The sequence below is a fragment of the Candoia aspera genome, chromosome 7 (genome assembly GCF_035149785.1).
Source record: "Candoia aspera isolate rCanAsp1 chromosome 7, rCanAsp1.hap2, whole genome shotgun sequence".
Classification (NCBI taxonomy): Eukaryota; Metazoa; Chordata; class Lepidosauria; order Squamata; family Boidae; genus Candoia; species Candoia aspera.
In genome coordinates, this window is record NC_086159.1 from 32,155,309 (window position 1) to 32,181,002 (window position 25,694).

The window sequence follows — 25,694 nt, forward strand, 5'->3', positions numbered from 1 at the left end:
TGTCTGCCATTGCTTCTCTGGAAGTCAGAAATGGAAAAGTATGTCCTGACAGCCATTTGTCTGGGATGGTCTGAGGATTCCTGCTCTGGCCAGGGGCTGGACTGGAAGACCTCCCAGGTCCCTTTCAATCCTATGTTTCTATTATTCTTTTTAGGTGTTAGTCAAGCCCTTTTCTTCATTTTATTTTTTCATAAAAGCAATTTTACAGAGTGCAGAACTAAGTGAAAGTCAGCCACAGGTCTAGCCGGCTAATCAGAAAATTACTTGCTTCATTGAATCTGCCTTTGCAGTGACCATTATAGATGACCCTTCATTTAAATAAAGACACTGATTAGTTTACATCAGCTAAGGCACTGTGTATATTAAAGAGGAATTATGTGAAAGAGGTATTTGGAAAAACAAATATGGTTTCTGATCAAGAGGTGATCAAGGCACAAGAGTTTAAAAGTAAGACCTCTTGCGGGGCTTCCAGGGAAAAGATGGCCAACTGAACAGCCTGCCTGCAAGCTCAGCAGGCAGCCCTGGCAGCGTGGGGGTTTTTTGGGGGCACAGGCAGGCTTTTCCTGTTGCCCTAGAGCATGTTCATGGACAGAAAACACTCAGAATCACCCCATTTATACTTCGGAATGTCCCCTTGTAGCCTGAGGATCGTCAATAGAGTTGGCGCTAGTCCGGTAAGAGGAGACGGGAGTCAGGATACCACTATTTTCCAGACCATGCTGCAGCCCTAATGGGACACTAAGTTAAGCCTTTCTCATTTCTAAATCACCCAATTTGTATATTTTTAAATTTTTTGTACCTTAAGAGGGGCTTTCCTCACTAAGAAGAAATGAATCCCTTGGTGCTAATCGTTTCTGGAGTAGCCTTAAAACTTTCTTAACTGCTGGCTTACTTCCTATTTAAAATTTGAGGAGGACTGAGAATGAATAATCATCTCTCCATTACTATTTTTGTATCTAATTTGAAGGATTTAACATTTTCCTACATATTTAATTTGATGTTGTGGGTTTTCAGTTTTCTGTTCACTTTCCTTGGACGCTGTATCTGCTGGTTTGCATACTTTTTGTTTTGTCAATATCATTCAATAGCTTCTGGAGGCCTTTCATAGGGAGCTAGATTTTACTGCCTGAATTATGGCCGACCTTAAGGGGACAGTTTCAGAACTCTGTGCTGAGCTTTGTGCTGATTTCAAACAAATTCTCCATGAAACTACTCAAGCTATTTTGCAAGATGTTCGGGATATTATTTTTAAAATGTATCAATTGGCTGAGGATTTCATGAAAGGAGAGGAAGAGATTTTTCAAGAAGGAGGCATTTTTCCGGATCATGAGAATCCAGAATGTGAGGAAAAGCCAGCTGATGATTATATGCTGCTCATAAAGGAGTTACAATTCGACTTGCAAGATGATGACTGGTCTGTTTGTCTCAGGGTTTGTTTTGAGAAGGAGATGGCTCTGTTATGTGGGAAAGTTTTTGCTGACTTTCTAAGGGGGCACTCGGGTTCCTTGATTTATTTATAAAAAATGTCCTGTGTATAATATGGAGACAAATAAATGTTCTGGTTTATTTTGAGGTGGGATAAGAAATTAAGAATAAGTATGTGGATTGATTTCAAGGCTGTATGATTCTATTTTTCTGTAATGATTTAAAGTTTGTTTGGTTTTTTTAAGGTTTAATAGGGGCAAGATTGTTATAGTAGTACTAAGTATTTAAGTAGATAATTTAAATGTTTTTAAATCCTTTTACTGTATAATTTGATTGTTAATGTAGTGGCCAGAAATATATAGAATAGTGCTAGGAGGGAAACATTTCATAAATGGATTTCTATGGGGGAAGGAAGTTGATTTGGAGGTTTATATATTTGTTTATTTTTCTTTATATATAAGGGGAAGAAGCAATTGCTTTTACTGATTTTTATAATGCCTATGATTTATAGAAATAATGTGATCTTGGTTAAATTTAGAGTAAAGGACTAATTATGGAAATTGTATATTCTTGATGTTGAGAGTCAGAAGTCATCTTGTAATTTCTTTTTAAAAAATCCTTTTTTCTCACCTCTTTTTTTTCTCTTCGTTTTCATGTAGGGGTTTTTTTTGTGCTTTTTTGTAGTTTTTATCTTTGTTCTAAATTTAATAAAGCTTTTATATAAAAAAAGTAAGACCTCTTGCCAATAATGGTTATAACGCACATCTGATAAAGTTGTACAAAGGCATATTCTATCATTGTCTTGTCTTGATTTTGATCTTTTGTGCTTCAGGACCATAGCAAATGTGGGTGTGTTGTCCTAGGTCCCACGTGTTCATTTGCCACATATCAGTTGGTCTCGTAAGTATCAACCCATATTTGAATAAGGTTAACATATTGAATTAACTTGTTACCTAGTTAAAAGCTTAGGAGATTCATGTAAAAAATATTATATTTTGGGATCATTTCTCATCTTATATTGTCTTATGCTGTTGTATGCCACCTTGAGTCTGAAAGATTCAGCAGAATACCAGTTTAATAAATAATAATATTCATGTTTCAATTGTAGTAAATATGCCATAGAAAATTACATTTTTGGCTGAAAGTCCTCAAACTTGCTAGTAGCCTAGTGTTGCTACAGTGTTGGATTTGTGCATAATTTAAGACTACCAGAAATGGGCTGTTAAAAAATTGATGACCACTAGATGTCAGTAAAGAAATATAGATAATCTATCTCTTTGTTGCTCTCTAGGAGTTGTCCAGATTTCTGCAGCCCAGATCTGGTAACCTTAAAGTTGCAGGTACACTGACAGATAAAAGATCAGAGCAATCTGTCCATTCATTCCCCATTCCCAATATCCACTCATGAAATATTGCTTCACTATGCATAAGAGGAAAATGAAACAGCTTTTAAAAAAAAAATTAAGAAAAAAATGCTAAGGATGCCCCTCTTTCAAAGCAGCCCCTGTAGAGTGTGTGCTCACTGGCAGAATCCTGACTGAGGGGCTAGTAGAACAATGGATGGGAGGAGGACTGGATGTTAGTATTATGAATGACACTGATAGCTGACTGATTGAAACCGTCAACTGAAGCAGCCCATGCTATAAAATTTGGCTATAAGAACTACTTGTATAATTTATGAAATCATTTTTCTGAAAGAAATAGCTTACTTTATTTTGGTTTCATACTGATTTTAAGCTTAAGTAAAATTGAAGAAGAGTATTACAAGTGTGATTCATGTTACTTTGATTATGAAATACTGATAGCAATAGCAGCCATACTGGAATAATTTGGTTATTATTTATTTTTTAGATTAGATCATAAGTTGGACCCCCCTCTGATTTCTGTTGGGAGTTTTGGTTTGTCTTGTGACTTCAAAGCAAATTTAACAAGGATGTTAACTCCAGCTAGGAAGGTGACCTACTTCTTGATTGATTTCTGGAAAAATTCCAGTTTGCCATTCAAAACTGTTGTGTGGGAAACAGTTTATGTCTATAAGAAGAATGACATCACTGAAGACTGCTACTGGTAGGAGACTTTCAGGCTTCCATTCTGAAAATCTGTGTGTTTTTAAATGTAAGATTTAACCACATTCACCTGTACAAGAATCCAATCTGGATCTTATCAATTTCATTCATTTCAGTTAAAAGCAATCATAAACCATGCTGGTTCATCAGGGAAAAAAGTCCAAAAATATAGGTGGATAATACAGGAATTAGAACCTACCAAATTGGCCCAAAATAAAACAAAATCAAATAACCAAAAATAGTACACAATTTTGTGCAATTTTAGTTGGTGTTAATAAAAACGTTACTGAAGTATGGATTTTTTATTAGTTTCAGTACATAGAAGAGAGTTTTCCTGCAAATTGATTTCTGTCTCTCAAGCATTTGTTGTCCACAAAGACCAGACCATGGCTATAGAAGAAGACAGATGAAGTTATATAACTGAATGGTAGAATTACCATTTTTCCCTCAAAACCTGAAGCAGGCCATGGGCATGCATTCATTATCAGCACCTCCTTACATTAAATGTCTTTTCCCAGCAGCCATGTCAATGTAGGAAAAGATGCCGTTTCTTTAAGAGTTGCCAACGGATGTGATTTGCCACAACAGACTTTTTATCATCTTTCTCCCTTCCAAATGGAGATGATGTACAACCCTATTATTTAGTTATTTCTGCATTTAATACCTGTTAGCCACACAGAACATTAGCAATTAAAAATTTAAGCATTGCCTTCAGATGCATGCTATATCTCTGATCTCAGATTGTGTATGACATAGTAAGACCCTTAGTGGCAATAGTGGTCATGCAGAAGATAGAGCCAGTGTCTTAAACAGGGGAAGGTAAGATCAGAGTTGAAGAAACAAGAATGTGACACACCAGAAGGTAATGATTTAGACCTCAATAGTAGAATTTTCTTCTAATGGCTTCCAAGTGAAAAATAATTGCAGTAGGCTGTCACCAGTCATGCTGAACCTCCTGACACATTCTGGTCTGTCATTATTTTCGATTATATAATACAGAGGCCAACCTCTATGGGAAGACTGTTGTAGGGCTTCAGGGTCTGAGAGCATTTTACATGATGTATTCTAGATTTCTGATGTCTCTCCTTCATTTTAATGCAACTGTGGCCCTCCCAGGCTGCAGGGTCTTGTGGTATGTCCAGTCTGAGGACCAATACCTAGTCTCTGACTTGAAGGTGTATTCCCTGATATGCACATCATACCAGACCTCTGTTCTGCTCACGCTCCTTCAGATTTTGCTAGGCAAGAGATCAGGTCTCCCTCAAGAGGTTCTGTGTCTTCTCTACAAAGTCCAAGATGTTTACTCTAGAGAATGTTATTCTCCCTCCCACTAATGACACAGCAGTTCCAGCGACCCTCTGTCATCCCTCCTGTGCACAAATTTGAAAGAGAAAAATCCCAAATTAGTGGTGTTGAAGGCAGTATTGAAGGAAACAAAATCTGTGACAATATCAGATCCCAGATATTGAAATGCTCTTAGATGAACTTTTATCATGGCCTCCAAAGTTCCATTGTACTTTTCCTCTAGCTATTGGTTTGGTGATGATGTCACTAACATGAGTTACTCTACATTATGGGTAGTCTATCAACCCAAAAAGGAAAGTGGTTGCTGCACTGAAAAGTTCTCCAGCAGCCAACCTATTCTAATGAATTTGTCTGAGCTGCTTCCAAATGTTATCTCATAGTTGCAGACTTAAAAAATGCTTTAGCCCCTTTTGCCTAGGTAATAGTTCCTGCATGTCTCTGTCAAGGTCATCTTCTTTATTTTCTACATTAATTCACTGAAGTATAAGAGGGAGGAGGCGGTACAGCACAATCACACTTGCAAGGTTCTGTTATTATAGCTGATGTTGATAAAAGTAATTTTAGCCTTCCTGCAGAGTTGATTTTCTGGTCTAGTCTACCTAGTGGGCCTGACAGGAACTGGGTGCACAGATCATGTTTTCTTCACTCTTTCCTATCAAAGGATGAAGCCCAAGAAGAGGTAAATATACTGCTATCATTATTTCTAGGGATTCAATTCTCCTTACCAACTTAAGGTATGAGAGGCTAAAGATTTTGAATGTTTACATGGAGCTGAGAGAACAAGACAAGTATGGGATTATTTGGGTGTACCATGCACAACAGAGAGAGTTCTGAGAGTTAAAGTCCACACATAAAAAAAACAAGATGGCGACCGCAAGCAGACACCATTTGCCGCTCTGGGGGGGTGAGTTTGAGATTGCCCAAACTGCAGCCCCAGCCTCCATTCACTGGTTAAGGGTTTTATGGGGGCTGAAGATAACAATTTGAGCTGAATTTGGGAGGTGGGGAAATCCCCCCCCCCTGGACGGAGTGCTAGGAAGCAGTTGGCCCTTTTGCAGCAGCCTCTTACCGGAGGCAGAGCAGGAGCCGTTCCTCCCTCCCCTCCTGTCCTTGCCTCCACTGGAGCCCCCAGTTGAAGCAGGGGTGGTAGCGTCTCCACAGCAATGCTTTGTGGCTTTGAGGCTCTGGGGCGCCTGGTGGCGGGCGAAGTAACAAACAGCCTGGCGGCTGGCAGCAAGCAGCAAGCAACCTGGCGGCTGGCAGCAAGCAGCAAGCAACCTAGCAGCTGGTGAAGCAGCAAACCCGGGATGCGAGTCTGGCCTTGGTGGGGCGGCAGAACCGGGCGGTGCAGCAGACCTTGGAGGCCGGAAGAATCTGGCAGCAGTGGACTGACCTCAGCATCTCAGCTGGCCGGGGGCATTGGGCCAGCCTTGGCAATGTGACTTGGGGTGCAAGACGATGGACAAGAGACTGGAAAGTGAGAACACGGCAGACTGAGGGTTTGAGGCACCGATGAACTGCAGCACGACAAAGCAAGCCGGGCAGTCTCTGAGCAGGAGGACTGGTATAGTGCCACAAGGACTTGGAAGGTGGATTTGGTGGAGACTTAAAGACAGGACTTTAGGGGAGTGGCGGTCTGAGTGGCACAGTGGACTCTGGAGTTCTGTTAGGGCACTCAGATGTGGGCGCAGCTTTGGTCGATTTTAGAACAACTGGATTTGAGAACTGGATTTGAGAACGTTGGGATAGAGACTATAGCAAATTAACTGACCATCCCTTCCTAACCATCTCAAGATATAATTAGGCTATTAGGGATTCCTAAATGGTGAATGGTGGGCCCCCTCAGGTGTGAGAGACGTGAGAGGGTACCCAGGTTTGGATGGGTAGTGTGAGAACACTCACTTCCTGAGTGAGAGGCAGGAAGTGAGGAGTAGTGGTTGGGTTGCCCCCCTGCTGACTAGTGAGAGAAACCGAGGGGGGGCACAGTGTGTGAGTGTCTGAGTGCGGGCGGTGGTTGGGCTGTACTAGTGCCGAGAGCATGAGCTGGTGCACTGGGGGGGCCCTCCATAGCCATGTGATTGAGTTGAAGTGTGGTTGTGTGAACAAATGGAGGGGTCCCTATCCTTAACCAGTAATCTCAGGAGTCCAGGAGTGGGGGCTAATGGATCTCGAGATTCTGGGGGTTGTAGGGCGGGGCAGGTGATTGAGGTGGTGACAGGTAGGGGGCGATATGACGGGAGCCAGAGGGCGGGTTATCATAGAGGAAGACGCCCCTGGTGTTTGTTACCTGTGGCATGTTCTGGCCCTCTGTGCTTGAACCCGGGTCCTGGACAGCAGACTCGTGGTTGTCCTGACTTTCGGCTGCTGCTTTGTAATGCCAAGTCAATAAACAACAAGGCCCCCGTCATATGTGACTTGATCACAGAAGAGGGGGCAGACCTGGCGTGTATTACTGAAAACTGGCTGGGCATGGAAGGAAGTGTTGCTCTTTCAGAGATATGCCCGGCAGGTTTTCAAGTCTGGCATCAGCCACGATCTCAGGGCAGGGGAGAAGGGGTGGCTGTTGTCATCCAAGAATCCATAGTGGCCATCAGGGGTCCTGCTCCACAAGTGGCTGGGTGTGAGACCCTGTTCTTCAAGCTGGGTTCCCGAGGACAGTTGGGAGTGTTGCTGCTGTACCAGCCTCCCTGCTGCATAGCAACCTCCCTGCCTGAGCTGCTGGAGGCCATCTCAGGTTTGGCAGTGGAGTTCCCCAGGCTTATGGTTCTGGGGGACTATAATCTGCCATCCCTGGGGTGGGCCTCGGAAGCAGCCCAGGAGTTCATGGCTACCATGGCAGCCATGGCCCTGTTCCAGATTATTCAGGACCCGACTCAAGACAGTGGCCTCACCCCAGACCTAGTTTTCTTGTCAGAGCAGTGGCAAGGTGATCTGAGGGAAGAATTACATCTTTCCCCTTTGTCATGGTCAGATAATGCCCTGGTGGCCTTGAGATTCTCTTGTGCCACCCCCCTCCACAGGGAGGTAGGACCCATTCAATTGGTCTGCCCCCAGTGACTGATGGACCCGGCTGGGTTTCAGAGGGAGCTGGGGGTTGTACCCAAGTCTTTCCTGCACGGTCCAGCAGAGACCCTGGCTGCCACCTGGAATAGGGAGACAGCTGGAGCCTTGGACAGGATTGCGCCTGTGTGGCCTCTCTTGCCCACCCAAACCCGGCACTCCCTGTGGTTTACGGAGGAGTTGAGGGTTTTGAAGAGGGTTAAGAGACGCCTAGAGTGCCACTGGAGGAAGACAAAAACCGAACCCGACCGAACACAAGCTAGAGCTGCAATTAAGGCCTACCTTGTGGCGATTAGAGCAGCGAAGCGCCTGTACTTCTCCACTCTTATTGCATCTGCAGAATGCCACCTGGCGACTCTGTTTAAGATTACCCGATCCCTTTTGGGGAAAGGGGAGTCAGAAATCCATCTACAGGGCTGTGCTGAGGAATTTCTGGGACACTTGCAGGGTAAAATCGCTCGGATCCGGATTGAGTTGGACTCTGAGCATGAGACAGAGTCGGAGGAGATACCCAGGGAACGTACTTGCCAGGTTATCTGGGACCAGTTCGACCCTGTTGAACCCGAGGAAGTGGACAGGATCCTCCGGACTGTAAATGCTACCACTTGCCAATTAGATCCATGCCCCTTCTGGCTGGTGAAAGCAGCTCGGGAGGTGACATGTGGCTGGGTCCAGGCGATGGTAAATACATCTTGAGAGAGGGGGTGTTCCCAGCAGCCTTTAAGGAAGCGCTGGTGCGCCCCCTCCTCAAGAAACCATCGCTGGACCCTACTATACTGGACAATTTTCACCCAGTCTCCCACCTCCCCTTTTTGGGGAAGGTGGTTGAGAAAGTGGTGGCTTTGCAGCTCCAGAGGATTCTGGATGAAACAGATTATCTAGACCCCTTTCAGTCAGTTTTCAGGCCCGGTTATGGGATGGAAATGACATTGGTCACACTTATGGGTAACCTCTGGCGGGAGCGAGATGGAGGCAGTGCATCCATCCTTGCTCTTCTTGACCTCTCAGCGGCTTTCGATACCATCGACCATGGTATCCTTCTGGACTGACTTAGGGAGTTGGGGGTGGGTGGCATGGTTCTGTGCTGGTTCACCTCCTTCCTCCAGGGTTGGTCCCAGTCAGTGTTGATAGGGAGCGAGAGATCTGGCCCATGGTCCCTACTTTGTGGGGTGCTGCGGGGTTCGGTACTCTCTCTGCTCCTTTTTAACATCTACATGAAACCACTGGGTGAGATCATCCATCACTACGGGTGAGGTATCATCAATATGCAGATGATACCCAAGTATACATCTCCATCCTGGGTGAAGTAAGTGATGCCATGGCCACCCTTTCCAAGGGCCTGGGGACTGTGGAGGCCTGGATGGGGGACAACAGGTTGCGGCTGAACCTGGGGAAGACGGAGTGGCTGTGGATTAATGGTGCCTCGATTTCTGGGAAATTGTCATCTTTAGTTCTGGATGGGATTGCACTGCCCCAGACAGACCCGGTGTGTAACTTGGGGGTCCTCCTGGACTCACTGCTCCTGCTTGAAGAGCAGGTGGCAGCCGTGGCTAGGAGGGCCTTTGTGCAACTTCATGTTGTGCACCAGTTATGCCCCTTCCTGGAGCGAGAGGCCCTTTGAACGGTCACTCATGCTCTGATTATTTCCCATATAGACTGTACATGGGGCTACCCTTGAAGAGTATCCAGAAGCTGTAGCTGGTGCAAAATGCAGCTGTGCAGGCGATCTTGGGTTTCCCAAGATCAGCACATGTCACCCCTTTGCTCTGCGAGCTGCATTGGTTGCCAGTATGCTTCTGGGTCCAATTCAAGGTGTTGGTTATCACCTTTAAAGCCCTACATGGCATGGGTCCAGGTTACCTAAGGGACCGTCTCCTCCCCATCATATCAACCCATCTCTCCCGGTCATGCAGAGAGGGCATGCTACAGACCCCATCTGTAAGAGAATTCCATCTGGTGGGGTCTAGGAGGCGGGCCTTCTCTGCAACAGCCCCTGCCCTTTGGAATATCCTTCCCCTGGAAGTGAGATTGGCTCCCTCCCTCCTGGACTTTAGGAAACAACTAAAGACCTGGTTCTGTTATCATGCCTGGGGCGGGAGAGAGAGTAGTCATTCCTGGGGATGGTTACTTTCTTAGAAGGACCCTGCTCTGCTTGCAAATCACAGAGAACTTCCAGCCATTGGGGTTTTTATCATATTTATTTTATTGTGTATTATAGTATTTTACAGTTTTATATTTTTCTTGTTTATGTTTTATTGTAAACCACCCAGAGTCCCTTTTGGGAGATGGGCGGTGAGAAATTTGATTAATAATAAATAAATAAATCTTAAGGTTGCCATGGTTGAGAAACTCTGCATTATGTACTATATTATATGATGTAGAATTAAGAATGCTAAACACAAAGATATTAAGATATATATGGGATGAATATTCAGGAACAATAGTTATATGACGGGAAGGAGAAAGCACCTCTTCCAACTGTTAAAAGCAAGCTTAATGTGATGGAAGCCTATGGTTATTTTGGACTGGGCAACAGGGACAGAATTGTTTTAATAATATAAGTGCTGATGCACATGAAATGCCATCTTTTTTAGAGACATGTACAGCTTGACATTTGGGGGAATTGGATCATCTTCCTCACACCAAATATTTTGCCGAACTTCATGCAACGGTCAAATGTTAATTTTCCTATCTGCTTCTTATTCCAATCCCAGGTATATGAATGCCCTAGATACTTCAGTTTCAGATATCTCAACCTACATGAAATTCAAGGAAATGATAAGGACCCCAGAACACCTGCAAGATATTGTGAAAAATTCAAGTCGAAAAAGCAATGGTAAGGAAACAGAGAGTGCTTTGTATTTGGAATCCACATGTCAGCCCACTAGGTAGACCAGACTATGAAATCAACTCCACAGGATGCCTAGAACTACTTTTACTGAGATGGGTTATGACAACAGAATCTGCAAGTCTGGTTGTGCTGTTCCTCCACCAGCTCCTCCTCCTCCTCCACCTCCTCCTCCTCCTCCTGTGAATTAGGGAGCTGTCTGTCTGAGCTGCTTCTAAACATAATCTGGACATTCTGGATTTCAAAAACATTTTAGCCCTTTTGCCTAGGCAATGGAGGCTGCATATTTCCATCAAGGTCTCTACACCACATGACTAGAATATACGGTCTACTTGTTAACCGAGGTCTTAGAGGGAGAATTCTATTAATTAGGAGCAACGGTGGGAGAAAGGGGATTAATTTATTATTTATCTATCACTTCTGAGACTGAACAGTATTCTCTGAATTTCTGCTTATTCCACTGCAAATAAAAGAGACAGTTATGATCAGGGCAATGACAGGGATTTTGTTCCTAAAGCCTTCTTGTATCCATAGTTATGGTGTGATTCCCATAAATTAAAAAAAGACAGCAAGTACTTCTTCACAGCCAGAAGATGCAATGAGTTAGATACATCTGTAGGAATGTATGGAATACAAGGCTATCAGTGGCAACTAGTTATTATGGCTGGCCTTTAGTATCAGAACAGCATGTCTTGGAATCAGTTGCTAGAAGGGCCAAACAATGAGAGAAGAGTGCTGTCACCCTGTTCTTCTGTTTGCTGCTCTTGGAGTCATGTCTTTGGTCTGAATCAGCAAGTTTCTTTTCATATTAATATGTAGCAGCATTCTTCCCTTTCTCTCCCTCATCTGTCATCCTCATGGAGGAAATTAATGTGATGTATGAAAAGCTATGTATATATATTCTAAGCTGCATATAATTGGAATATAATAAATATAATTATTTTTGTGTCTTTTTATTTTTTTCTAAGTTGGGAATGGGTAGCCTTTCAAGTTGTTACGTTGCAAGAGGGCAGATACAACTTCAAGATTGGGCAACTTTATATAAAGCTGCCCAATCTTGAAGTAATATCTGCCCCTTGTTCACAAAATGCCCCAGATGTTGTAGATACCCTAATCCAGCTTCCACTCTTAGAACCGTGGCATGGAATAATTATCTTACTCTGGGATGATTCTATTGATATTATTATTATTATTATTATTATTATTATTATTATTATTATTATTATTTGAATGCCACATGACTCTCAACAAATCTGGGTGGCTCACAACAATCGAACAAAGAAATTACAATAAAGTCAATAAAACAGAGAAGGTGTGCTTCTGGGGTCCGGATAGATGACATTGCTTAATCCAGGGGTCCCCAAACTCTTCAGCTCATCGACCCCTTCATGAAGCTTGGAGGTTGTTCATTGACCTCCAAACATTTATTATATGAAAATAATTTAATCAATATTACTTTAACTAATACTACTATGAAGACCCTCAGCCATTTATCGACCCCTTAGATAGTCCCATCGGCCCCTGGGGTCAATATTGAACACTTTGGGGAACCCTGATCAAAGGAATCGGAGTGCGCCAACCCTGCAGGATCAAATCAGCCAGACAGATGCTAGGTCCCTCAAGTAACCAGGCCCTTTATAGGATAGAAACCAGCACCTTGAGTCACACCAGGAAGCAAACCGGCAACCAGTGCCACTTACAAAGCAGAGGTGCAACATGGGCATACAAGGACTAAGGTTCCAAAGCAGCAATAGGAGCTTCAGTGACCAGGTTGATGCAGTCTCCTGATTCCTTGCCTAAAAAGTACAATGGAAATCCCCAAAGCTTTACAACCTTCACTATTTAATGTGAATTGTACATTTTCTTAAGACCAGGAAAATGTCTACAGATCACTCCTGAGTAGGGTTTATAATTGGCCTTAAAAGAACTGGAAATGGTCAATGCCCTCTTGCAACATAACAACCCAGATGTATTGACCTGGGACTAGGCTGACAACTACCTTCAATAACTCTGCCTGATGGACAACAGTCAACCATGAGATCTAACACAAAAAGATAAACTGTCGTGTAAGTGGCTGACTTTAAACATTTTTTGCCAGGTTGTGGGCCGAAATGAATTTGCTTTGGTCAATCAGTTTAAGGAGGGCCTATCTGATGAAATACAGATAGGATGAGATAGTTCAAAAAGGTATTCAAGGACCACTGAATTAATTCAGTGTTGTGTGGTTATAGAAGTCCTGAGGAACAGCAACACTTTAAAAAGGAAGGAGAATCACTGCTACTCTCTGTCATTCTTCCTGCCAGCTCCAATCTGTTCATCAGAATCTTCAGATGTCAAACCTATGCAGCAGGATGCCAGTAGGGTTCCATTTTCAATTATATAGAAACAATACCATGGATGCAGTGTCTTTGCTTGTGTTGGGGGGCATCAAGTCATTTTCCATAAGTTTTCCACACTAAACTTCCTCAATTTAAGACAAGAGTTAAATGTGTAGAAAAGGGATTTTTGCAAGTAGAAGCCCTAAGCTCTCCAAACCTGGAAACAAATCAGTCTTCCCCTCAAGAAGCTGGGAGAGGGGGACATCCAAATGTTAACTGGGGCTCAGTCATACAATACTTACCATTGACACTTCATCTGTCTTTTACTTTTTGCACTCAGACTGGCTCTGCAGTAAATATTCTGATTGTGATGGATTCTGGAGCTACCACAATTTCACAATCTACAATTGCATGCAGCTATGCCTTGTTCGCTCAGCTGGTAGAGCCACTGATGAGTGTAGAAACTATTGATGGCAGACTTGGGCTTGGGGGCAAGTTTTGAATGTACAGCCCCTCTTCATTACACTTTATGACCATCAATAATCTTTGAAACACTAATTAGCTTTCCCTCTACATGCTCCTATATAATTGGGGATGGATTGGCTTCAGTCTCCAGCTGAGTGCAAAATCCGCTAAGACTGATGAGACGTCCCAGGAATACTAATCTCACTGCTAACAGGACCAGAAATTGCCTCCCTATACTACAAATTAGCAGGACATCTCTGCTTCCTGTCAAAATCTTTGACTGTGTTGATGTTTTTGGAAAAGAAGAGGCATGAAACTTTCTCCCTCCTCCAATTCCATGACAATCTGATAAAACTGATTCCAGGAGCCCAGATCTATGCTAAACCCAAATACTCCATGAAGGCAAAGAATTAATTTGGCTTGAGAATTTCTTGGTAAGAATTTGCAGAAGGAATTTTTACTGCCAGTTTATTTCTGATTTTGCGGCTCATACAAGAATTTTAATGCAACTTGTTAAGGGAGGGTCCCATTCAAGTGAGATTTCGAAGCTGCCAGCCCCAATTCCACCATCTGGATCCCAAATACTCTTTGATGTTCAAACATGCTTCTGCTTGTGTGTTGAGAGTGATCTTTCTACAGATAGCTTGGAGGAAGGCTTTTTACCTTGACCTTTCATTCTAGACAACTACTGCCAACAGAAAGAATCTCTGCTGTTTTAAAGAAAGAACTCCTTATGATTAGAGAAGCCTTTCAATACTGGAATCAGCTTCTTGAAAGCAGCTTCATCTCCCACCAAACAGAGCAAAATAATCTGGAACTTCTAGAGACGTTTTACAAAGGGTCACACAGGATCAAACCTTGAGGGCAATTTTCCCCCCCATTTTAACTTTCACATCACTTGTGTTCCTACTCACAAAACAAGCAGGCTAATACTTTATCATGCAGTAACAAGGATCATAAGTGTTGGTTTTGCTCAGTGTTTCTCAAGTGCAGTAACTTTAAGATGTATGGATTTCAACCTGGGACTTCAAAAGGAATAGGGAAAGGAAAGTTTCAAGGATGGAAGTGGTATAAGAGCTAGTTCTGGCAAGTTTAGAAGCCAACGAACTGAAACCAAACAGGTCTGTTCCTGTAACAAGGGACAGGTAGAAACCCTTCCTCTCTCCGAGAAACGGGGTCTCAAGCACACTGCACTGTGCAGATGGGACAAAGAGGTACAAAGATTAAGCCTTATATTTAATACAGGGCAACTGCTGTTCTTTCTTAATTGCTTCTATAGTTCTTGCAGTAAACTTGTCAGAAACCTGCACCCTTGAAATCTTGTTTGCACAACTTGCAATACTAGTATCATCCAGAAGAACCCTGACAACAGGTTTATTTTGCTTCTGCTTTTTTTATTCTGTTTTAACAAGTTACAAATTCTGTTTTCTGCTCTATTCTCATAAGTCCCTTTAACAATAAAAAGAGGAAGTCCTCACTCTCTCTTGATAACCATCAGAATACTAAGTTTCCATGTTTAGTTCTAATCTCTCTGGTTTTGTTCAGTTGATTGTTGTTGTTTTTTCAATGTTCTAGGTTCCCAATAACTCTAATGTAAAAGTCAGCTTTAATGTTATGTTCTAAATGTAGTATTTTCAAAAAAATAAAGCAAAAATGTTTATTACTTCTAATTTATCACTCTCTCTCGCTTTTTTTAACAGTAATCCTCACATGTGGTACCCCAGATGATATCAAAACTGCCCTTGGGAAAGAAGAGGTGGATGAGGATATAGTTTTCATCCTGATAGATCTTCACAGGTACAAACTTTATAAGACAAATAAAGAATAATAAAATGAGACCATGGAATCTTTTCCTCTCAGGACTGAATACACACACACAGACATACACACATACACATATTGTGTGTAGGAATATGTGTGTGTGTATATATTCTAGACCACATAGGCTCCCAAAACTTATTTCTAAGTTCTGTATAACTTATGCAAATGAATATTTGCTTTTCAGTTATTGAATCCCCTTATAGAGAGAGAGAATTTACTCTCCACTGATGTCCAAATTAGTAGCTATTAAAGCTCAAAATCTATGGGGGGGTAGTTGTTTTAAAAGCTGCGATTTCCCACATGATTTGCTATGTACCCAGGGCTGTAATATGCAGGGCTGTAGAATATGTACTGTAGGAGAAATTTCCCCACTAAAGTTCATTAGTAACAGAGACCAGCAACACCCATCCATCTGAAGTATAAATTGTGTTTATGTATCAGAGGCTGCAATGCCTAAAAAGGGGCTGGAATGTGACCCCGTATATAGTTTTATGCAAATAAAGTATACATGTAATCTGTGAGGTCGGGAATAATGGTAATAGAGGTAATAAAGGTAGAACTACAAAGACAATGGTTTATTGGAAAAACAAAGGCTGTATGGTTTAGAATAAAGGTTACTGTTTATTGTGTTATTTGTCCCAAAGTGTTATCTTTCAAGCCTTGTTTCCCGTAGCTTTTCTCACTTTCAACTATAATCAACATTCTTTTGCTTTCTAAGCAGTTCATGGCTGAACTGGCATTTTTATTGCTTCTCTAAGGGGGTTCAGGGAAGATGACTGGAAGGGGTGTGATCTGCCTATCCTGCCTATCACCATTTTTCTTTTTTAGTACCATCTATAGTCTTTTTTTCCATTTGTCTAAGGATTTAGGAGAATAAGCAATAGAGGTTAAATCATTCATATTATTTACGTTCCTGCACATTAGATTTTCTTAGGGTTTTGGTACTTGGCTGAGATACGTTTATTAACAAAATACAGTCTTTATGTCTTATGCAAGTCTTCAAACTGATGCAAATAGAAAGAAGGCACTTACAGGTCTGAGAGCTTTTATCATCATGTTGTAAATCTTCTGACACTATCCAAGGCCAAGATAAAGGCCAAGATTTAGACAAAGAGCAGCAAAGGCTTGGAGAGTTCAAAGAGAGGTTGCTAGCCTTATAAATTACATCAGTGCCACAAGACTCCCACCTTGAAGAATTTGGAGGCAGGAAAACTGAATAATCCCAGACAGTCTGTGATTCAATAATTAGAGAATTCCATGAAGCTGTTCCTAAGTCAAGGGTCCAATTGTAGGACAAGAAGCAGGAGGAATTTGGAATAGGATGTTCAAGCACACAGGTCAGAAAGCAGGAAGTCATTTCCAACAAGGGGAGGGAGTCTGGAGGATCCACTTACATAGCCAGAGTTCCTAATTAGAGCACTTGATGCTCAGAGCAGCAGCTCCGGTTGCAGTCCATCTTTGAAGTAGTCCACCTTGGTGGATTCTGACCAATCAGTCACTTTTCCCACCAAGGCTTTAAACTCCATCACGTACTCAGATACAGTTTTAGACCCCTGTCAAAGTTGCTGGAGAGCTGTTTTGGCCCACAGCTTCGCTAGTGGATCTTCAAAGTGTTCCCTTGAAGCTCTCATGAAGTCATCTAAATTATGCAGTTCTGGAGCCGCGGGAGCCGCGGCATCGTGTAACTGCACTAGCCAGTTAGCCACTCGTCTCTTCAATCTGGACCCCACCAGATTCACCTTAGACCCTTCTGGGGAAAGTAGCCCCAAACTCTTCCATATAAGTTGCTATATTACTCATGAAAAAGGACAGTTGCTGAGGGTCCACAATAAACTTCATCTGCAGCTCGTGATGCCCACTTTTAGGAGGCGGCAGACTTATGTGTCCAGCTAGCGGCTCTCCCCTGGTCACCGAAAGTCTGCTGCTCTTTTGGGTCTCCGACACCAGGGATGGTTGTCTGGAGCCTGAAGTTGGTTCAGGTGTGTATCTCTTTGATGACAGAACGGATCCTGCCTCCAGTTGATTCAACGCCCGATCCAAGGACATGCTCTTTGGAGCATGGTTTCTTGGCTTCTAAATTCTGCATACAGTCCAGTCCCTGGCTTCTAAATTCTGCATACAGTCCAGGGTAACCCCTGATTCAGAATCCTTGGGCCTGGGTCCCCTGGTCTTTGGTCGCACTTCCATGGACTGGCGAGGAGTCGGCATGACTTCTCCTCCCGTCCCATCTTCCCAACCTTCTTTGCTGATCTTGGGGTGATGTCCACTCCATTCCCTGGAGATCTGAATCACTTGGTGGCTGGAGCCGGGATGCAGTCACCTTGGTGCCCCAAGTGACGTCTAGGGTGATCAATTTGGTGTCCAGTTCCACTGTGCGACTTTGCTGAGGCAAAGATATTCCCACAGCACCTTCTGTTTCTGACTCTCCATCGGATCCAGCTAGTGATCCAGCCTTTGTTTCTGGCTCAGTTAGCTGCATCCCGGTCTCTTCTTCCTCCACTGGAATAGTTATTGCTCTGGGTGTTGGTTTTGACATATTTCTAAAAATCTGAACTCTCTTCTGGGTATATGAGTCTCCAGGTAGAGTCAGTCAACAATTCGCAACTTTATGTAATGACTGCCACTCAATTTACCAATAAAATAGATTCATACAAGTTAAGTAGTAATCTCTTTAATGATAATGAAATGTGCAGTACAGAGAAAAAGTTGCAAATAGAAGTTCCCATGCTTTCCCCAAGTTAAAACAGTCCAATGATTTCAACCCCCTCCCCCTTCTTCAGTATGCACCCCCCCTTTGGTGCCAGTCCATTCAGTTCTGTGCAGCTGTTTCTGCTGGTTGACCTTGGCTGCTAGAGATAGTCCAAACAAGATGCTTTCACACTCCTGGCTTGTCCCCCCTCCCATTTCAACTTACTCGCAAGTTTCAACGCAGGTTGACTCCATTCATGCATGCGAGTTGGATCAGATGTTCTGGGAATGTTTGATTTGGGAGCATGACAGCCCCCTTCTCTTGAGGTATAAGACCAATCTCCACTGCTCTGCTCACTATAGCTGGCAGTGTAACTTAAGGCTTGGTACTATCCCAAAGTCAGGCTCTGATTCCCAGCTATCTGAAATATCAGCCACTTGTGCTGAGTTTGTTTCTTCACTCGCAGATGGGTGACAATCTGTTGCATATGAACTGCAGGCTGAGAATCTCCCAGATTTTCTTCTTCAGCCTCTGAATCAGAGGAGCCCATAACACTTTCACTTTAAAGGATATTAGAATGAAAATCTATTTAGTTCTATTTTTAGAATTAGAGAATTTATATTGGAAAGGGTGTGTGTGTGTGTGTGTGTGTGTGTGTGTGTGTATTGTTCTGGTCTATTGTTTCATAAATAAATTGGGCAACCGTTGTTACTAAAAGTTTTCATAATCTTTACAATAAAAGTATTCTATATAAGTTATTCCAGAGGATGCAAATCTGGTGAAATGGACTTGTAATGCTGCTTGTAGATTTAGGCTATGCCCCCACTTGCACGTGCACATCACTTAGAAATTCCTTGCAACAATTTCTCTCCCATTCCCACAATCTTGCCTTCTGTAATGGTTGCCTATTCTAAAACACCATCAGACTCATGAGCAGGAATTCAAAGATATCTGATTTATTAAAGAATAGTATGCAGGATCACAGAGAAAGCTGAGAATGATGAAAGCACGCCAAATTCAACTAAAAACCCTCGGTGCAAATGAAATCCCTGCCCCCCCCCCATAGAATCTTCTCAAGTTCACAATCCCAGGTGCTCCTAACGGTTTCTGATGGTCTGCGGGAAAAGGCCTTGAACAGATAACATAACCGAAACACATTCCATTGTACTGATTTCACATACAGAGCTTGGTACAAGGTTTCACAGCAGCTCCCTCCCAAACAGAAACGTGCGTCAGCGCCATGGCATGTGAAACGTTACGATGTATAAACTACATTGAATCAGTGAACATGACACCTTCATCTTGCCCATAGGCCATTCGTGAAACAGGCTTACATCATCTTTGGCTGAGCAGTGTTAAAATAGTGCTTTCCTTCTAATTCTCAAGTTATATGTGACAGAATGATACATGTAAACACTTTCTGCCATCCTATTGCATGGTCTCCCAGATATTCAAGATTACTTGGAGGTGATAATCTCATTCTGGGAAAGGAGCTGGGAGTGAAATAGGTAAGCTATTCATACACAAAGTATCTCATCCTGGAGGGCAAGAAGAAGAAGTTGAAACATATTAAGGAGGTGACAGGAAGGAAGTTATCAGTGGACTCAGAGAAATGGAGGAGGAGGAGGAGAAGAAAGAGGCTATCAAACCTTTTCAATGGTTTTACAGTTCTGCAGTTCCAGGATGAACCAAAGACCACTGAAGAAAGTTCCTCAGTGAAGAGAAGATCTCTGAAGATGGAAGATGACCAGACTTCAAGGACTCATGTCTACCTGGCAGACAGAGGGAAAAGATAATCTGAAAATCAATGTTTTTCAAGTCACAAGAGGTTGACAGCTAAGTTTATCTGAAGCCCTTGATTAACTCTAAGAGGAGTTTAATTTAGCTATGCACAAAACCTAGGCATAGTGATATCAGAAGTTGTACTTTGAAGGCAGGGGAAAGTTAACTGCTGAATAGTAGAGCAATTAGAGTCATAAAGTGGTTTACTGCTTTTACTTCATTCTAGCCTTTTTATGGTAAGCACAAAAAAAAAGGGAAGAGAAGGGCATCAGAAGATCTGCTTGTTTATTTGCTTTAGCTGCATGTCACTTACAGAGCTATCTAGCTGTAAAAATCAGGTTGTTATAAGTAAAGAACAAATTGAATTGGTTCACAGGAAGTTTCTTGTGTGCTTTGGTTTTGTCTGAGAAACCACACACATGCCTGAGACAAAGTGCAGCAGCTTTGTAGGATAATTAGCACAATCTTGTGAATGAGGAAGCATGACAAAGAAAGAAAAAAAGGGAATTTAGATCAAGAATTCCTGCTGTTATCCAAGGGATTTTCAAGGGAAGAGGTTATACTGTATATGCATGCCACTGAACAAAAGTTAGCTGATATGCTAACAATAAAAGTAAGCATGGCTGAGCCAAAGGCTTGCACAATCTTCCTGCAGCAGATGAGGAGGGAGACTAATCCATTTCTGGCAAGATATCACTTACTATTAACTTGTAGGGACAGAAGGAGCAGTTAGGGGGATGGTAGTCCCCAGTGCTAAGCCCAAAACTGAACTGAGGAATTGAGGAGTGAAGCCCAATGCTACTCCCCAAACTGCAGCCCCAGTTACACCAGGAGGATGGGAGGGGAGGGGCAGGTAGAATGGCAAATGTTTTCCAAGAAATGTTTAAAGGTAAAGAGCAAGGAATGTAACTCTTTGGATGAATATTTGAATAATAAATAAGGCAGAGGGATTCAGGATGCAAAAGATGGTTGTTAAGCCAACAGGAAAAGAGACTTCACCAGAGGATGGAGTTTCAGGAGTTACTTGAAGCCTTAAAACCTAGAGATAAGAATAGAAAAGAGGAAAGAACAGCAGAACCTTCCCCAGCTGTTAGTCCTATTCCCTAGAGAAGTCCCCTGCCATATTAAGTTTCCCAAGTTAGCAGAAGGGGAAGACATGGAAGACTTAATTGTAATTGTAATGTTTGAGACAGAGGTAGCAGTGTGTCAGCTGCCAAACAAGGGTGGATGGTATGTCAGTCTCTTAGCCTCACTGGGAAAACCTTGAGAACTTACTTTAATCTTCCAGTCAGAGAGGTGAGAGAATCTGAGAATGTGAAAAAAGTAATTCTGCATGAGTATGAAGTAATCCAGTATACCTACTGGCAAAGATTGAGAGAACATTTTTACTATTTACAGGAAAGGTTATTTCATGTCAGTTGGTGGATTTAGGCATCCCTAGGTTTTCCTGTAAATGAACCTTGATTTTGTTCAGCGGTTCTAGCAGAGGAGTACAGCTATTATATACTGTTGACTGAAGAATGATACAAGTTTTCTATCTCATATGGTCTCCTCCTCCACCAAATGGACTACTTTGGGAGGAACATATATGGAATAGTGAGGGAGGAAGGAGACATCTAGCCAACCAGATCATCCAAATCAACCCTTGTGGACAATGGGGTGACAGATATCTTAGCCAGATGGTCCTCACATCCTATTCAGGAATCAAATGGGTTAAAAACTGGTGAACTAGTAATAGAACTATTCCTTGAACAGTTTTTGAAAGTCCAGACAAGAGTCCAAGTCCAGACAAGTTCCTGAGATGAGAAAGAGGGCCTTTGGAGGACTATTTGACTGCCTAGAGAACAGAAGCAGTGTGCCAGGAAATTCCTGAGTTTGGCAGAAGTCCCAGAGGTAAGAGTTAATGCCAACGGAAGAAGTGAAGTCCCAGAAGGCAAGGCTTATTAAAAAGGGTGAGCCAGTGATAAAGGAAACCTCACCACAAAAATGTGTGTTATATTTGTGATATTTACTCCCTCAAGAGCTGGATGCAGCTTTGGTACACAGTATAATGTTGCCTGAAATAGTACAGTAGTATAATAGTGTAACAGTATAAAGTGGTGTAACAGACAAAATAACATTAACAGTGAAATTCCAGGCCAAGTCTTTCCCCCCACCACCTTTGCTTCCAGAATATAGTACAGAATAATCTGCAGGGTTACAAACACACACACATATGCGTACACATGCACACACACACACACACACACATTATTTGACATGTGTTTGGGGACCAGGAGGAGAGGCAGACTAGTAAGGGCTAAAGAACTATGGCATCAGTCCTCTGTGCCTATTTCTGCAGTGGTGTCATGACTGTTGCTTTCATGCTAGAAGATGACACACTATAGAGAGACTTGAGGACGTTGTCAGTCTCTTTGCTTGTCATGCCCTGCACATGTCTAATGAGTAGGGCGAGGATTTCTATGGCATGTCATATTTTTTCTGGAATCTTTATTTGAATTTATAAGTAAGTTAAAACATGTTTTAGAGTAATCTGGTGAGAATTAGATGCTTTTTATTTTGCCTGAAAAGTCATATTTTGACTTTTTAAAGATGTTATGTCATATTTCTACTTAATTTTGTAACAAACGTCATATTTTGGTCATATTTTGGTCATTGGCAACTCTCCTGATAAGCCAGCAAGTTCAAACCAGCAAAGAAAGTGAGAATTTGCCTGTTTTTTTCCTTTTTCTTATTCGCTCCCCAACTCAGAGAGGTGTGTGTGTGTGTATGTGTGTGTGTGTGTGTGAGAGAGAGAGATGGGGACAAAGGCTTCTCCCCTGACCAGGCCTGAAAAAAAACGGTGAGAATTTGCCTGTTTTGTTTTCTTTTTCTTATTTGCTCCCCAACTCAGGGGTGTGTATGAGGGAGGGAAAAGGAAAAGGCTTCTCCCTGACCAGGCCTGAAAAAAAGGTGAGAATTTGCCTGTTTTTTCTTTTTTTTCTTTGCTCCCCAACTCAGGGCTCTGTGTGTGTGTGTGTTTGTGTGTGTGTAAGAGAGGGAGAGCGACCTTTTTAAAAAATGACTTCAGCAGGCAGAGGCTTCTCCCCTGACCAGGCCTAAAAAAAGAGTGAGAATTTGCCTTTTTTTTTCTCATTTGTTCCCCAGCTCAGGTGTGTGTGTGTTCAAGGTGGTGGAGTCATGTGGAGAACTGCAATCTGATTTCAACATGCTTAAAAGTAGATGTTCAGTGAGTGTGAAATTACAGCGTCTTGTTCAAGAATTTGGGGAGCAGATTTTCAGTAACGATGGCGATATTTTGTTTTGTAAATTGTGTGAAGCTAAGGTATAGGCCCAAAAGCATTTTAATATTCAACAATATTGTGACACCGCGAAACACAAGAGTTGTTTAGCAAGATTTACCTTCACTGAGAACAGGCAACATCTCCTTTTCGAGAGAGCTGCTTCTTCAAATGCAGGTTCATCAAATACCCAGTCAGAATTTTGGAAGGATCTCTGTACAATGATGGTTACTTCAAATATTCCCTTAAGGAAATTAGGTAGTGGTAGCCTCAGGCATTTTTTGGAGAAGTACACCAGTCACCTGATTCCAAATGAAACAACTGTAAGGAAAATTTACATCTCTGCCTACTATGAAGATGTGTTAGAAAAGATAAAATCTGCTGTTGACAACAATAAGATATGGGTTTCAGTAGATGGAACAAGTGATGTAAATGGAAGATATGTAGCTATAACAATAATAATGTTATATTATTGGCACTCTGAAATGTGACAAGCCTGGTGAAGTATTTCTTCTAACATGTGAAACTCTACAAAAAGTAAACAATTCCACTATTGCTATGTTCTTTGACAATTCTATGAAACTACTCTGGCCAGATGGTGTAAAAAGGGGAAATATCCTTTTCTTTGTAACAGATGCTGCTCCATACATGACTAAAGCAGCCAAGGGACTTAAACTTCTTTATCCAAAAATGATTCATATCACATGCCTTGCACATGGTTTACACAAAGTAGCCAAAGAGATTCAAAGCAACTATCCTGATGTAGATAAGATAATTTTGAATGGGAAAAAAATGTTCATTAAAGCTCCACTTCGAGTACAAAAGTTCAAAGAAATTGCTCCTACTTTGGCTCTCCCTCCCCAACCTGTCATGACACGCTGGGGCACTTGGCTGGATGCGGCTATGTATTATTCACAAATTATGCTTCCTTGCAGCGGATAGTTAAAGAATTTGACTGTTGTGAATCTTCCTCCACAAGATTGTGCAAGATTCCCTTTCTGAAACCTTGGCTGGAAACTTAGCATATATAAGATCTAACTTCAGTGGATTATCGAGAGCAATCACCCGCCTTGAAACTGTAGGAATGGAACTTAGTGGTGCACTGAACATTGTAAAACAAACTGAGAGTGATTTAAAGCAAGCAAAGGGGAAAGTGGCTGAAAAAAAATAGTGATAAACTACAAAGAGTGCTGCAATCTAATCTGGATTATTCAACACTTTGCAAAACAAGTAATGTTCTAAATGGACTTGAAGCAAAATTTGAAGACTTTGAGCCAGAATTTTCTCCAGATGAGTTTGTTTTTTTCAAATTTGTTCCTATAACCTCTTGTGATGTCGAACGGAGTTTCTCCAGATACAAGAACATACTGGTGGACAACAGAAGGAGCTCTGAGTTTGAGAACCTCAAGATGCACGTGGTCATCCAATGCAATTCTGCTGAAAACTAATCCAGGGATGACCATTTTACTCTCAAAATGTTCATTTGATTCCTTCAATACTAGCACTTCTGCACTGGAAGTGAAGAAGAATAAACCCTTTAATTTGTGTGTGTGTGTGTGTGTGTGTAAGCACAGATTTTTAAAAATTGGGTGCTAATTTCAGAAAAATCGCAAAGTCATATTTTTGCTTTAAAAGTCATGTTTTTGGTTTAATTGGTCATATTTAAACGGTTTAAGGTCATAAATGCTTGCATATTTCTAACATTTTTAGGTCATAGAAATCCTCGCCCTACTAATGAGGATAACATCACTGGCAGTTACCTGCAACAGAGGCAGGATATAGATTACCAAAGGGGATAGCATGTTTCATGCTGGTATAGTTTTCTGTCGCCTCAAGGATGAGTGGAGAACACTTCAGTAGTGGGGAAACGCTCATTTCACATATGACATTACAGTTATTTGAAAAGATCTTTGGTGTGGGGTACATCCAGTCTGCTTGCAAGACTGACAGCAATTCTGAGAGATGAAATACAAAACTGCACCAAAAGTTGCAGGTTTATTTATCATCCTTGTTATTATCATTTAGTACTCATATAGAGTTCAGTGAGCTGGGATATACGTAAATACTATTTCAAAATTCTGTGTAGTTTCCCTATAACCTAAACCAGTATTGATATGAGAGCTGGAGGAAGCTAAGGCTAATAGATTGGTAACTTGTGCACATGTTTCAGACAGGAACTTCTGGACATGTAGTTCATTCTCTTACGTGAACTACGCACTATCTACAGATGGTGGCTCACAATATATCATTATACTTCCTCATTTAACTGACTGCCTTGGAATGCTAAAACAGAAAGATAAGCATTTGTCAGGCTGTACTACATGGCTGATAAATTGCATTGGAGTTATTTTGTTCCTTTATTTATATAAATAAATAATTCTATGTATTTTATGTGTCTTTTATTATGCATTTTGTTCACAGCACCCACTTTAGCTCATACCGCATATAAAATCAATTCAGTAAAGTTGCCTTTCACATGGGGTAGGAGGGTCTTTTGTGTTCAAAGAGATTTTTATGATTTCTAAATTTTAAAAAGATAGCAATTATAAAAATATATACAAAACAATCCATTTTAAGTGACAAATCAATATTGTAATAATGTATTTCTAGACAAAGTATAAACATTTTAGTAAC

General features: G+C 41.8%; 1 protein-coding gene across 1 annotated transcript in view; it reads left to right on the top strand.

Moving 5' to 3' along the window:
* Nucleotides 1–25,694, top strand: part of GUCY2C (guanylate cyclase 2C) — a 95,225-nt gene that overhangs the window by 6,568 nt on the left and 62,963 nt on the right. Inside the window, exons 3-6 of the mRNA XM_063308528.1 lie at nt 2,258–2,325; nt 3,277–3,492; nt 10,571–10,692; nt 15,188–15,284. Of these exons, the coding sequence (XP_063164598.1) occupies nt 2,258–2,325; nt 3,277–3,492; nt 10,571–10,692; nt 15,188–15,284 (503 nt within the window). The remainder of the gene's footprint in view (nt 1–2,257; nt 2,326–3,276; nt 3,493–10,570; nt 10,693–15,187; nt 15,285–25,694) is intronic.